We start from the raw sequence: 13,757 nt of genomic DNA, 5'->3' as shown, positions 1-13,757 counted from the left end.
TCAGGAAAAGCAGAACAGATTGCACACAGCTGCTCTCTTAGTATCTGAATACAAAAGCAGTTGGAGCAAAACACCCTGTTGCTGCAAGAAATTGGTATTTAAACAATTCTAATTTAATTAGTTATTGAGGCTCTCCTCCAACACTATTGAATATGCACAAACACAATCTCATCTACTGTGTCAGCCAAAATGCACATGGTATAAAACAAAGTTGACTTTTAAAAGCAGTGCTTTTTTGTTATTATAAAGTGCTGTCATGAATCAGTAAAACTCCACTGCAATAGGAACAGCAACCAGCTGTGCTATTAAATATTAATGCTCTTTTCTGCCTCTGTATGCTGACAGCCTAATTAGAAGCTAATTAATATTCAAGTCCACAATCATTTTGGGTTAAAGCAATTCCAAAATTTACTCTCGCTTAACCTTTAAGGCACAAAATGTGGATTTTAGTGGAGTTGATGTTGCATGTTTATCAGCAACGCTCTGGGTAAAGTAAACTTGATGATTTTAACATACTATAAGGCTCTTTTTTCCATCAGATCGGGTTTTAAACAGCTTTGAGTAGCAGACGATTTCTTGCATTCAAACTGTTACACAAACGGTTATAGGTCAACCACAACCCCACATGGATTTTTGGTTTCCAAAATGCAGTAACATTCATTGTTACAGACCAAAAAAAAAAAAGAAAAAAAAAAAAGTGTATTTTTCTTGGCAAGAGCAATAACAGCTCCCTTGTTATAGGCACTATTATTGTCTGTCCCAGTGCACTCTTCTTCCTGTATATGTCATTCCGAGCATTTTTCAGTACACACAGGCATTTTCAATCAGATACAGCTTCTCTCTGCAACATGGCATTTATAGGACATCTTGCGCTATAAATTCACAGAGAAAAGGAAATAAAACGATCCTAATTCTTGTATTTAAAGTCAACATGATATCAGAATTGACCTTTTTATTTTCCTAATGCACATTCTGAGACTTACTGCCCATAATTCATCAGTTGTGTATACTCTTCACAGTTCAATCAATTCACAATGGATACATCAAGGCACATTCTAAGTTTTTTCTTTCTTCACACAGAAATATTTTGAAGAATGGAAGCAAAATGGGTTGCAAAAAGCATTTTATGCTGACTTTAAAGGGGTCATGGATTTATTTTTTTGTCATATTTCGCATAAAGTATCTTTTCAACTCTCAAACTGGCCAAAATGAACAACTTCGGGGAGCGTTTCCCTTAAGGCTTGTAAGTAAATGGCCCCTGTTTTGATTGACTCATGCAAATGCATGAAAAAAAGCATGTTAATGCTTTGAAAACGTTCCAGCTGCAGCCGGATCCAATACAGTTGCTTTATATTTCAAGAAACATTTCTTTGCAAACCCTTGATTACACTGTACCTTGTTTACAAAATAATCCGGGACATCATTCAAAATAAACTATCCATTAGTTTCTGAAGGCTTTGTCCAATGGACAATGGACAATGGATTTATCCTGTTGTCGGGAGTAGCTCAAGTGCATTGAGTAAATCTGAAATTAATCAAGCATCTGTATGCAGTGTATATAACATCAGTGATTACAAAGGGTTCTATCTGCTTTTGAAGTCAGCCTTTAAGTGATTGAAGTGGGCGGGGCCTATGATGGGATGATGTAAAATTATTTGTAAATGTATTGCTCTAGAATTATTCATATTCGAATGCATTTTTCATGTGTGAAATCACAGATTCCACAAAATTAAATACATACTTATGAGGACATTTAAGCTATTCAATTGTAAATTATGTTATCAATTACAATCCAGAGTCCCTTGTATCCCATCCATCTTCATATAGAAAACAGCAGCTTGGACATTCTGCTAAGTCCTTTTCTGTTCTACAAGACATAAAATCATGGAGTGCCATGAAACTTTTCCTTTGACAGACTGTCTAAGGTCATCATTTCTGTTTAGATGCGAGTCAATTCTACTCCGTTTTTTAATATCAACATTCCTGTCCTCGCAAGCCTTCTAAAGTGTTTTATCTCTCCACTTATATTTGATTCATATCACGGCTTTTGTATTTCACTCTGAGCTCCCGTATGTCATTTTTTGACATCCAGTGGTAAGCATAAACCCACAAGGTTCTGTTTTCTTTTGCTTCCCCGTGCTGTCAATGCGCTGTCACACACGATAAGCACAAGGAGTGAGACACCCGCACACATCAAGCTGCCGAGATGCTGGAAAAAAGAAAAAAAACTAATACAGCCTCCTAAACCTGCCCTGCTCCCATCTCACCTGGAGATTATCACTTAGAGAGACGGCCGTGTAGCAGACGGGAAAACAGTGTTGCTCTCATCACGGCGATCTAGTTTGGTGGAGCGCGACATCATTTGCTTCAAAAGTGTTCTTTAATCTAACATTTCAAAGCAGGCGAAACTGAAACTGAGCTGGTATGAGCCATACAAATGATACGGAGATTAACATTTCAGTCCATTGACAAGGAACAATAGAGTTTGAAAGATATAAGCGCTCCAAAAGTATTTGGACACTCAAAGTCACTTAAAATGTCTGAATGGCACTGACAGCTAAATATCAAAGCAAAATAAATTGTCTCCATTTCTGTCTTTTTTGCTACTGTAACCCTTGTTATCACTCCTGAAAACTCCTCACGTTGGTTGTATTGACGGAAGTTAGAGGGAGAGGGGGAGTTTTAAGGAGTCGAGGTCGAAGTGCTGCAAAGTGCTCTTCTGCCATACATTATAGTTAGCATTTTTATCCACTTAGGAAATTGCCACTGTTTATTTAGTGTCACCATACTCGTGTAACTACTCATGTAACCCTCTTTAAATAGGGAAAGCATGGAAATGTTTGGTAGCTTCTAAATTCATCCCTTTTTGGATCCTAAGGAATGAATGGTGCTAAGCTAAATTGCGCAGTACAGCAATTGGGTATATGCACTGAGAGGGAGAGGTACATATCAACTCATCTAAGTTGAGGGAAGAATACAGTGCTATATGAAAAAACGGTGGCGTCTTACTTTAAATATAATTTATATATTATATGGTGCATATTTAGCACAATGCTCCTAATTTTTTCAATTTCATTCAGGTAAATGTGACATTATGTGACATTGTTCACAAGATGTTTTATTGGCATATTTCCGCAGTTGAAACACTGATTGAGAAATTACATGATATAGATTTTGGTAAGTTTGTTAAGCACTCTTTCTTTTAAAACCTTTGGATGTTCATTTATGTTTATTTTGTGCTGTAACTCGTATTAATGCGGAGGAGATGATCAGTTTACGCTAAATCTGGTTAAATCAGTACAAAAACAGCACCTATTGTTTGAATATTGTAATAAAATGTACAGAATTTGAAATCTGAGACTTTGTTTTATATTAAAGTAACAAAGTACAAAGCTTATTGTGAGTTATTGGATGGTAGGATGCACTACAGTATTCAGTTTATTAACTGCAAACATGCTAGACAAATCGATTCTTGGGATTCTTTTTTTTTTTTACCCAGCCCTAATAAGGACGCTAATGTCTTCAATAAATCTGTTGAGTGCTGAATTGAACTTGTTTAATAATTGAACAAATCGTGCTCGACCAATGATGCGAACTTCTTCCAATATGAGACAAATTCTCCTCTAAAGACAATAGTGTCATTATTCTGCTCAAATCAATTCAGAGATGATTCTGTTCAATTAGGCGACTCAGTAAAGTGATTATCCTAAGCCTGTGCACATTTAAAGTTTGTACTGAACATTAAAGCTTGCTAAAGCTATCTGGGCGGTCACCAGTAATGTAGAATAAACTGTGCCTTTCGGAGATACCTGAGTGGCCTTACTGTACAGAAATACACATGCAACCTCAGAGCTATTTTTAAATGCTGTCAGAGGAAGGATGACTAACAATCCAGCAAGGGAAATAATTGGGCAATGTTCCTTAACATGTCAAATCACTTATCACAAAAAACAGATGCTATTGTCTACAGTGGAGTGTCACAATATAGCTAAACAGATGAAAAATAATGAATGAACTCTAGCTTTAGAATTTAAATGGATACACTTGAACTAAGCATGCACTGCAGAGTGTAATCATTATATTGAGGGAAAACCGAATACATTATAACACCACGAACTATACCCTTACATTTTTTGGTTATGTTATATACATATAATGTTCAATCCATCCAGATCAACTGAAAATCTGCGCAATATAGAGGCCTAAGGAGGCTATAGTGAACTTAAACAGTATATGCATTAGAGCAGTATGTACTATAAAGAAAGGTCATTCAGAGTGTATATTATTAACTATAGACAAGTCTATATATAAGAGCAATATGTTGGCATAAAACTACAGAGAAGACATGCTAGCATAGGTACTAAAGAGTAAGGTATTATAAATCCAAATACTAAAGACTAGAAGTAATGAAGTATATTCAATTGAGCTGAATGTAATATAGACTATAGTAAGCATATAATCAGTAGAAGTATAAATTAACGATTATACAGAAATCCAATGATAGTCATATATAATATAGCAAGATTGATTGATGACAGTCAGAACACAGAACAGTCTATACTAATTTCAATAAAGAAGTGAAGCAAAAAAGCATAGATTAGTCATGTAGTATCACAGAAGGGAAAGTATATACTATACAGAATTTGTGCAAAATATACTATTGAGAAGTAAAACATCTTATAGAATAAAGAAAGAGGTCCACTTTACCGACTCTAGAGAATCAATACAGTGCATATAAACTACTAAGACATGCTTTATTATAAATGAGAGTTTACTTTAGACTAGAAGTTGTGCAGTATACACTATAGTGTAAAAATGACTACAGTAGTGCGCTGTACATTAAAGTCATATAGGCTCAATATCATCATAAAACATACAGTAGCCTACACTTAAAACAGGTGGCTACAGAGAAAGCAGAATGTATTTTAGACTATAACGACCTCATGCAGAATATGCTATAGAGCAGAAATACAGATTATATTGAAGTAAAAGAGCATATAGAATAGAGAAGTACACACTATTTACTCCTGAGGAGTCAAAGAGCGGCACGGAATGAAGTGTAGCAGACAATAGAGAAGTCATGCAGTAAGTCATGCAGTGCTGTGCAGGGACTCCCACCTGCGCTGGAATTCCAGCCAAACTTCTCACCCACGCTCAAAGTTTCCGTGAGCTGATTGCGCTCACCATGGAGCCCTCACAACAACAACATGTCAAAACTTCCTCCCGACGCCACAACATCCCCCCTCGCTCTCGACAAGTGACACGACGCTCGCTGTCGGTGTCTTCTTCACACGGACGGTGACAGGTTTTAAAATCCTGCTCAGGTGGAGCATATCTTCAGGTGATACAATTTGACGTTGGTTTAAAGGTTGTGTGGGACCATCCGAGGCGGTAGACGCTTATGTCCAAGCGCGGCACAGCGCCACCCGTCGGCCCCGAGTAAAACTGCAGCGCCTCCTCTCCTTCCTACTCTCCAATGTTCACAGCTCGGCCGGAGCCCGTCGTCTTCCCGGCTCCATTTCAACTGGATTTTTAACACTCCTAACCACCCCAGATCAGGACAGGACCGCGTCTAAGGTAAAGAAGAAGCTCTAAGGGTCTCGTAGAGTCCACATTAGACGGGGTAACGTCGTCCTTTCTTAGTGTTTTCAGGTCTGAAGAGAGGGGAGCTCGAAACTGACTTCACGCATCAGTTGGTACACCATGCTGATACTGGAGTGCCTCCTACCATAACAAACCTCTTACAAAGGATTTTAAAAGATCCAGTCTGAATCTTTTCGCCCCGGCGTGCGTTAAAAGGCTCGATTTTTCCTCGCAATCCGCTCGCGATATCGCCTCGTTCTCCTAAAGTGAAGGGGGTGGACATGCTGCGAATAGGTGCAATTATTGCTTTCCTTTGCAGCTCTTGAAATCCTCTTCTTCTCAGCGACAGATTCTGCTGGAACCGCCGTGTGTTTTTCTCGTTTACTCTCATAAGCTCAGCCACTTGCACCTAATCAGCAGATGGAGAGTGAAAAAACTACAGGCTCTTTTTGCGGAGGAGGGTTTTGTGAACGTGTGATGGTCGCTGCAGCTTGTAACATTAAGCGCAAAACTGATACAATGTATCTCGGATCCATGTGAAACGTCATAATGGTTGCATCAATGTTGCCGCTGCGCTATTTACAAATACTATCAGCTCAGTCGCTAAAGACTCAAGTTGGTGTGTGTGTGGTTATACGTGTGAAAACGTGGACGATTTGTCCTTCAGAATGACAACAGTTTGATGTAATTGGATCGGATCTTCTGTAGGCTTGCTTGTGTTTTCAGAGTCCAGATCCTATGGATTCATTGTGGTTGTTGCTCTCCTGGCAAGCCGTTTGAGCGTTTACTCCTAACTAACAAATACCTATTTCTGTTATGTTTACTGGAACTTCTTTTAATTACCAGTGTAAGTAATCCAACACTGACTAGCCTCATTAGATTCTACTTGCCAGTGTTTACTGACGTTCATTACTGTTGTGACAAGTGACTATTCCATTATCATTTTTTTAAACAATTAATTTATATAGGAATCTGTGATTCATATATTAGCTATTCCCTGCCAGCTACTAAGCATTCCAGCTGTTGCAGGCACCTATTCCAGTTTTTCTTCTACCTGTTTATTTGATACCCATGTTAATTATTTTATTTAGTTGCAACTATCTATTTCTCACTGTACCTTAAAGGTCTATTTATTAGAGACAATTGTTCCTAGTAAATTTAGATTTATGCATTTGGTGGATGCTTTTATCCAAAGTGACTTACACTGCATTCAGTGTGTGACTTATGACCATTTTATTCGTAGAATCTGGTATAGATTATAGTGCAAATAATAAATAAGTACTATAAAACCTGAAACTGAGGTTTCTGTGATATGTCACTTTGTGTTTGCATATCCTCCTTGCTTCTGTTTGTATTTAGAAACGTTAGGGTTCCAGGTGGCCTTGAGGTTAGGATTTAAGTTTCCACTGAGCACATTTGAGATTTGTGATCGCAGTCAGGCCTGCTTCAGAACTTCTTGTTGTCCTTTTACAAAGGTGGAAAATGTCCAGTGAAAGGCAACGGTCAGATGATGAAAGTCCCAGCACCAGCAGCGGCAGTTCCGATGCGGATCAGCGAGATCCTCCCGTGCCAGAACCAGAAGAACAAGAGGAGCGAAAACAACCCACGCCTCCACAACAGCAGAAGAAGTCCACCAAACTGTCCAGCAAAACAACAGCCAAATTATCCTCCAGCGCAAAGAGGTAAAGCTGACAAATCTCTCTGTTTTGCAGTTGAAGATTAAATCTCATTTCTAAATTCGGTCCTTTCAACACATTTAACTGCTTTTTATTATCCCTTTTTGTGCATTCGAGTTCATTTTCACTATGTGCCAATTAACAGTTTTGGCGTCTGTGCTCCGTACTTGAGAATAAAAGCACTAAGCTTAGATAATTACTTCACTGCATGAGCAAAGACGCCGTGCGATTGGCTTATATTTAATTTCAACGATCCACACCATGCTTACTTAGCAAAAGTTCTTTTGAGGCATCCCAGAACTTCTACTTAAAGTTGTTTGAGGAACAAAAGAAGTGAACCGAATCCCTTATGGAGACTAGTAAATACAGCGATTCTACCCTTAAATCTAATTAATGCTAAAAAAAAAAAAAAAAAAAAACTGTAACCAATCAGTCTGCATCAATACTCATTGAAACCCCATAGACTTTCTCAATGTGGGTGGAATGACAGATCAAAAAAAACAAACTGTTATTCTTAGAAAATGTCAAAAATCCTGCCCCGGCTCCTTTACATGCTGTTGATAATGCTTTAGTAACAGCATCAGAGCTGTGCATTAAAGCTCTTGTCAAATATGCCCGAGAACACCCCCCCTCCCTCCCTCTGCCTCATTTGCATATAAGCTTTAAAAGAAAATCTTTTGTGCCTAAAGTGACTTAAACCCGCCGACGAGGGGCGGGGGGTGTGCTAAGGGGAGCGGGCTTTGAGCTGAGGTGATGATCAACGGTGTGCGATGGAGGGAAAGGCAGAAACGAGCACGGCAAAGTTTTCCTGTTATGGGATTCGGGTTATGCCTCCGAGAACAAAGAGGAAGCAGCCATGTTAGCTGTGCTGAAGGGAGAGCCAGCCGTGCAGTAAACGCAGCAGAGGTAGAGGGCAGTGTAATTCCCTGGCTGCTTGCAATTCTCACAGCTTTCTCACCATCTCTCCCTTTCTCTCTTCTCTCCCTGGCAGAATCCAGAAAGAGCTTGCAGAAATCACTCTGGATCCTCCACCCAACTGCAGGTATGTGATTTAAGCGTGCCGTCATATATTATTCCTGTATGGACTGTTTTTAGAGAGGATTGCTATGGGAAAGAATTGACTCTTATCACCAGCTGTTGGAGTTTTTAGACTCGTTTGAAACCGATGGACTCCTTAGGAAGGATAGCATTTTTTTTTCTTTGGGCAGTATAGTCGCTGATGTTCCTGTGGTTTTGCCGCTGTTGTGTTTTTAAAAATATGGCATATGCTGCTCCGAAGCATATGGCTTTGATTTCACATCCTCATGCTGAACTTACTGCTGAACCCTCATCTGTTTTAATGAGCTGACCTAGAGATGCCAGAACAAGACGAGGGAGCTCTTGAAATTCTCTCTGTAGCTCTTCTGTTTTTTTATGCTTTGAAGGACAGCAGTTTTCTGATTGTTTCTTGGTGTTTTCTTTGAAGTCTTTTCATTGGGTGGATTGTGATCGGAAGAGTGTCCTCTGGTTGGTAATATTCTTAACACTCTGTGCTGCTGGATGTGTGTTTTGGCTTTCTGCAGTATTGGAAGAGATTTATGCTTATTGATTTATGCCTCTCAAACAAGATTTTATAAACGTTGTGTCATGTATTGGCTCTGTCTGAGGTGGTGTGAGATTACATTTATTGGAATCATAAATGTATGTCATGATAAACTGATATCGTAGTATTTAAACTGGCTATTTTGAGAATCTCAGCATTAATTGTCAACTGAGCATTTGGTAGAAATACGTCTGCAGTTCATTTAAAGTCAAGTATGATTCTTTTATTATGAAAGGATGTATTTAATTGATCAAAACAACATTATGAAAGATTATTGTAACAGTCTTTTAAATGTTCTTTTCATTAAAGAATCCAATGATCAATAGAAAAATGGTTTCTTGCATGTTATATAAAAATATGATATATAAGATATGAGTGACGACTGGAGTAATGGATGCTGAAAATTCAGCTTTGCCATAGGATGAATACATAAAATTTTAAGTTAGTTTAAACTATTAAAGTACTACACAATATTGCTGTACTTTTGATCAAACAAAATGCATCTAGCATTAGAGATGCCTTTCAAAAACCTTTAAAAAAAATACCGCCCCCGACTTTTGAATAATATTTCAGCTGCTCTAGTTTTGCCATTGAAAAACCACATAGGCTGGCAAATGTTATTTAAATCAAATGTTTGTCAAACAGCTGTGCAACAAATGTGCTTGCCTTGTCGCTTTTTTTAATTTAACAGTCAAGGAGAGTTCTAGAGTGTCTCAGTTACCCAACATCAGATAAAGCCAAGTGCAAGTCCAATGTCCAAGAGCAGGCATTGAATACAGCACGTTCATTTGATCCGGCGTTATGTCAGAAAGTTCTCCAGCAACTGCTCTCAGCTCGGTTGACAGGGCATGCACCACTGACTCTACAAACTGGGGCTGATAAAGCATAGCGGATCCAAAAATGTATCATGGTAAGATGTTATGTTTTTGCATATTTTAGCAGCTGAACCGGATGTCAGTGTGCTGCCATTCAGCCCAGTTTAGGTAGTGTGACATGAAGCGTAAAAGCAATGCAGACATATGTTTTTTTTTATTTTTATACATTTGCGGAAGTTTGCCAGTTTCATTCTGTGATTTACTGAATTAACATCAGATTTGGTGTTTAAAAAAAGTCATTTGTATTCTTTGCATGGCAGAATATAACTGCTTAAATTTTGCACTGGAAACCGATTGGTGTAAAAACAGTTTCCACTCAGTAAATTTCACAGCTAATTACAAAAAATGGCAAGTAACATATTGAATTAAAAAGTGGAAAGACTGAAGTAGTATTTACAGGACACAAAACTATTGTATTGCTTCAAAAGAACTGCACTATTGTGAAATCAGGAGTCTTACTAACCACTTTTAAAATTATTTTATGGTGGTTTATTAATGTTTTTGTTTTCTGAAAATTTGAGCCTCTATTTGTTGTTTAAAATGAAAAAAGCAGCCCGAATTTGTCCACGCTTGTGTTCCACGGAAGAAAGGAACTAAGTCGAAGAATTTTCCATTTTTGGGTGAACCGTTCCTAAGTGCAAATGTTCAGAAAGGAAAATGGCATGCTTTTTTGAGAGGGCGCAACACAGCGTGCGCTCTGCCAGCCGTGAGATCAGTTCAGCAGCTTGGAGCCGCGAGCCAGAGATGCTGATAATGGTAATTGACAATGCAGGGATTTGGTGGCTTTTCATGGTCTGATCTGTGCAGCCACACAGTTCAGCACACTGAGATGTTTATCCCGTAACGCTCATCATTAGCTCCTTCACTGGTTCTTTTCTCAGACAGCATTTCCCTTGAGCGCAGTTTACCTGGAGGCTGACACATTATACTGATTTGTTGGTAATGTGCCACATCACATAGTATCTGTGGGAACATATCGCATATCACTCTGAGCTTTCATATGGCTCCGAGTTTATTTCTTACAGCAGGTCTGGCCTTCATTACTTGAAATGAAAATTCATGTAATTTTTTTTTCTGAGGAAAAAGGTAGGATTTTTTTAAAGCATCATATTACACAGTACAGTGATGTTTATACTGACCAGATGCTGTCAAGTGCCAAAAAAGATTAAAGGAAAAGGTTACCCAAAAATGAACATTTGCTGAAAATGTACTCGCACTCAGATCATCCTAGATGTGGATTAGAAAAGAATAATTTCAGCAATGAACAGCTTCATCGACACTTGCATCACTTGTTCACCAGTGGATGCCCTGGAGTGAATGGGTGCCGTCAGAATGAGAGCGCAAACAGCTAATAAAACCAATAGAATAGATAGAAAACTCAGACTTTTGTTAGAAGGTATAGTTTGAAGTTACAAATAAATTCACTTTATAAGATGTTCATTGATGGACTGGAGTTGTGTGGATTACTTGTGGATTACTGTGATGTTTTTATTAGCTGTTTGGACTCTCATTCTGACGGCACCCATTCACATCCATTGGTGAGCAGTTGATGCAATGCTAAATTTTTAACAAATCTGTTTTGATGAAGAATCAAACCCATTTACACTTGCTTGGCCTGACACCAAAACATTAGCATATGACTATTACAAACTCCGAATCATATCAAAGTGCCTATCTGTTATAGCCCTTAGGACATTCAAAATTAGCTAGATTGAGCACGACTCATTTGGATGATATGAGGTCTCAAGACAATGTTTTTGGGTGATTATTCTTTTAATCAGGCAGTGCTGCTGGTGTCTCTGTCAGCTCTCCTTCAGAGATTGATAGTGTAAACTATGCTTTTGTCACTGGTTTCACGCTGCTGCTGTTGTAATAAGTGTTTAGGCAGGGGCAGTTAGACTAACGTGTTTGAAATGATGTGTTCCAGCATGACTAAAGGGGAAAATGGTTCTGCTGATCCACTTAAAGACACCTTCAAATGCTTCTGTGTTCAGGCGCTGCCTGACTTTCAGCATTTTCTCTCAGATCTCTGTCCAGCCACTTGTCCCGTCGCTGTGATTTACAACTAGATCCTTCCTGAGAAGCAGATTTTTAACTGCGATGTGGAGAGCGCTCTTTGAGTTTTTAAGCAATCTATTAAAATTCATGCCGTGGAGCGAGAGGCCGATTGCTTCCCGGCATGAATTTGCATCTCTTCATAAAAATAAACAGTAAAGCTCAAATCGCCTCTAAAGATGAATGATGGGTACTAGTCGAAGCCGTGCATCCATGCTGAACAGGCAGAAAGAGGAAGCATTGCAAAAAGAAAGAAAAAAATGATCTTGTAGTCCCAACGAAGCAACTTGCAGATAAAAGCACATTCATTTCTTTTCTGCTCAACGACCACTGTGTAACTTCAGTCATGGTTTACGGTTTAAATTGTCACATTTTTGAAAATATAACATGTTCGAGTTGTGAATAATTCCCCTAAGGCTCTTAATATAACCAGAGTATGTTTGAGGAAGTAAGAGGCTTTGACATGAGCTTGCTTGGTGAGTTCTAGCATGTCTGTTGAACTGTGCCTTGTTTGTGTGTGTGTGTGTGTGTGTGTGTATGTTACACTTAGGCAATATAGTTCTAAAAATATAATAATATTTTTTTCTACCTTTTTGATTATATTAATTTTAATAAAAATGTTTTATGGTGTTTATTTAATTAATTTAAATTTTATTTTAAAAGAGGAAATGTGGTTCTAATGAAGCCATATAAAATTCTGAGAACTTTTAAAGAACAAATCAATGCATTTTTGTTGCTGAGGTTAAAAGCTCTAAAAATAAATAAATAAAAATATAATAATCAATAAAATAAATGTGTTTGTTCTATACTACAAGCAAAATATTACATATACAGTAAATATTTTGCCAACCAGCTCTAGTGTGTGTGTTTCAGATGTTCTGAACTTAGAAGCAATAAAAGTGTTCATTTATTTTTATTTTTGCTTCATGATAGAATTCCTTAGAGTGAAGATTTGCCATATTGGCCCTCATTATCAAAGCTCTCTCATTTGAGAATTGAGCTTGCATGCTTGTGTTGTGGCATTTTTTTTTTCTTCTGTCTCTCAGAGTTTACGTGACCCGCGGCTACAGTGCCACAGTGTTCGACTTGTTGAACATGTCAGCAGCCCTGGATGAAGGTGTTTAACACGCTCCTGATGCAACAGTTTGAAACACCCGCTGCACACGATCTGTTCAGGGATTTCTGGCTTTCTCTTTGTTCTTGTTATTTAATAAAGAGTGCAATATTTGTAGGGTTTAATTCTTTATAATTTACTCTACTTTATTAATGGAATCTTTTCATTGATTCACCCAAACCTTCTGCATCATTGGAGCACAGTATCACCAGTGTGTTTGAACCAGGTAGTTAAGCAGGTATACTGGAGGAAACATCCGTGTGTTTTAAGAAGAACTATTTTCAGACTGTGTACTGTGGGAGCTTGTTCTGTTTGTTTTGTCATACTAGAGTGAGCATTTTTTAACTCCAGCACAATACACACCACTATTGAAAAATTTGCAGTTGGTAATTTTTTCAAGCAATACTTTTATTCTAAAAGGATGCATTAATTAATGAAAAGTAAAAATTAAAGACAGTTTCATTGTAAAAATAAAATTTAAATATTCACTGATTTATCCCCAAAAAATGCACATTATTAAACCATATTTATTATTTAATAAAATAAATTGCACTATGATTCTGGCCATATCATACCTTTTATTATTATTAATAGTCTACTGTAGATGGATGCTTCTGTAGACATGGAAGTGTTGTTTGGCTCAGTTATTGATTTTTAATTCTGGCCACTGCTGTAGATTTCACACACTGTCTTTTTGTTCTCCTCTGCAAATATTGAAGCAATAATATCAAATTTATGGACTGAAAAACTAGACTGTGGAAAGCAATTTTATTTTTATATCTGTCTGTACTCTACACCAAAGAGACGTTGTTTAAACTTAATGAGTCCTACAGTTAGGGCGTTTAGACCAATGAAGAGATCATTACAGATGT

At 37.8% G+C, this 13,757-nt stretch overlaps 1 protein-coding gene across 1 annotated transcript in view; it reads left to right on the top strand.

Moving 5' to 3' along the window:
* The first annotated feature begins 5,430 nt into the window (after window positions 1–5,430).
* ube2e3 (ubiquitin-conjugating enzyme E2E 3 (UBC4/5 homolog, yeast)) overlaps window positions 5,431–13,757 on the top strand; it is a 39,983-nt gene continuing 31,656 nt past the window's right edge. The window contains exons 1-3 of the mRNA XM_026271287.1: window positions 5,431–5,577; window positions 7,059–7,265; window positions 8,251–8,301. Of these exons, the coding sequence (XP_026127072.1) occupies window positions 7,066–7,265; window positions 8,251–8,301 (251 nt within the window). The 5' untranslated portion in view covers window positions 5,431–5,577; window positions 7,059–7,065. The remainder of the gene's footprint in view (window positions 5,578–7,058; window positions 7,266–8,250; window positions 8,302–13,757) is intronic.

The sequence above is a fragment of the Carassius auratus genome, chromosome 9 (genome assembly GCF_003368295.1).
Source record: "Carassius auratus strain Wakin chromosome 9, ASM336829v1, whole genome shotgun sequence".
NCBI lineage: Eukaryota > Metazoa > Chordata > Actinopteri > Cypriniformes > Cyprinidae > Carassius > Carassius auratus.
Note: the sequence above shows the minus strand (reverse complement) of the source record. Positions and strands in the feature narration are given on the sequence as shown.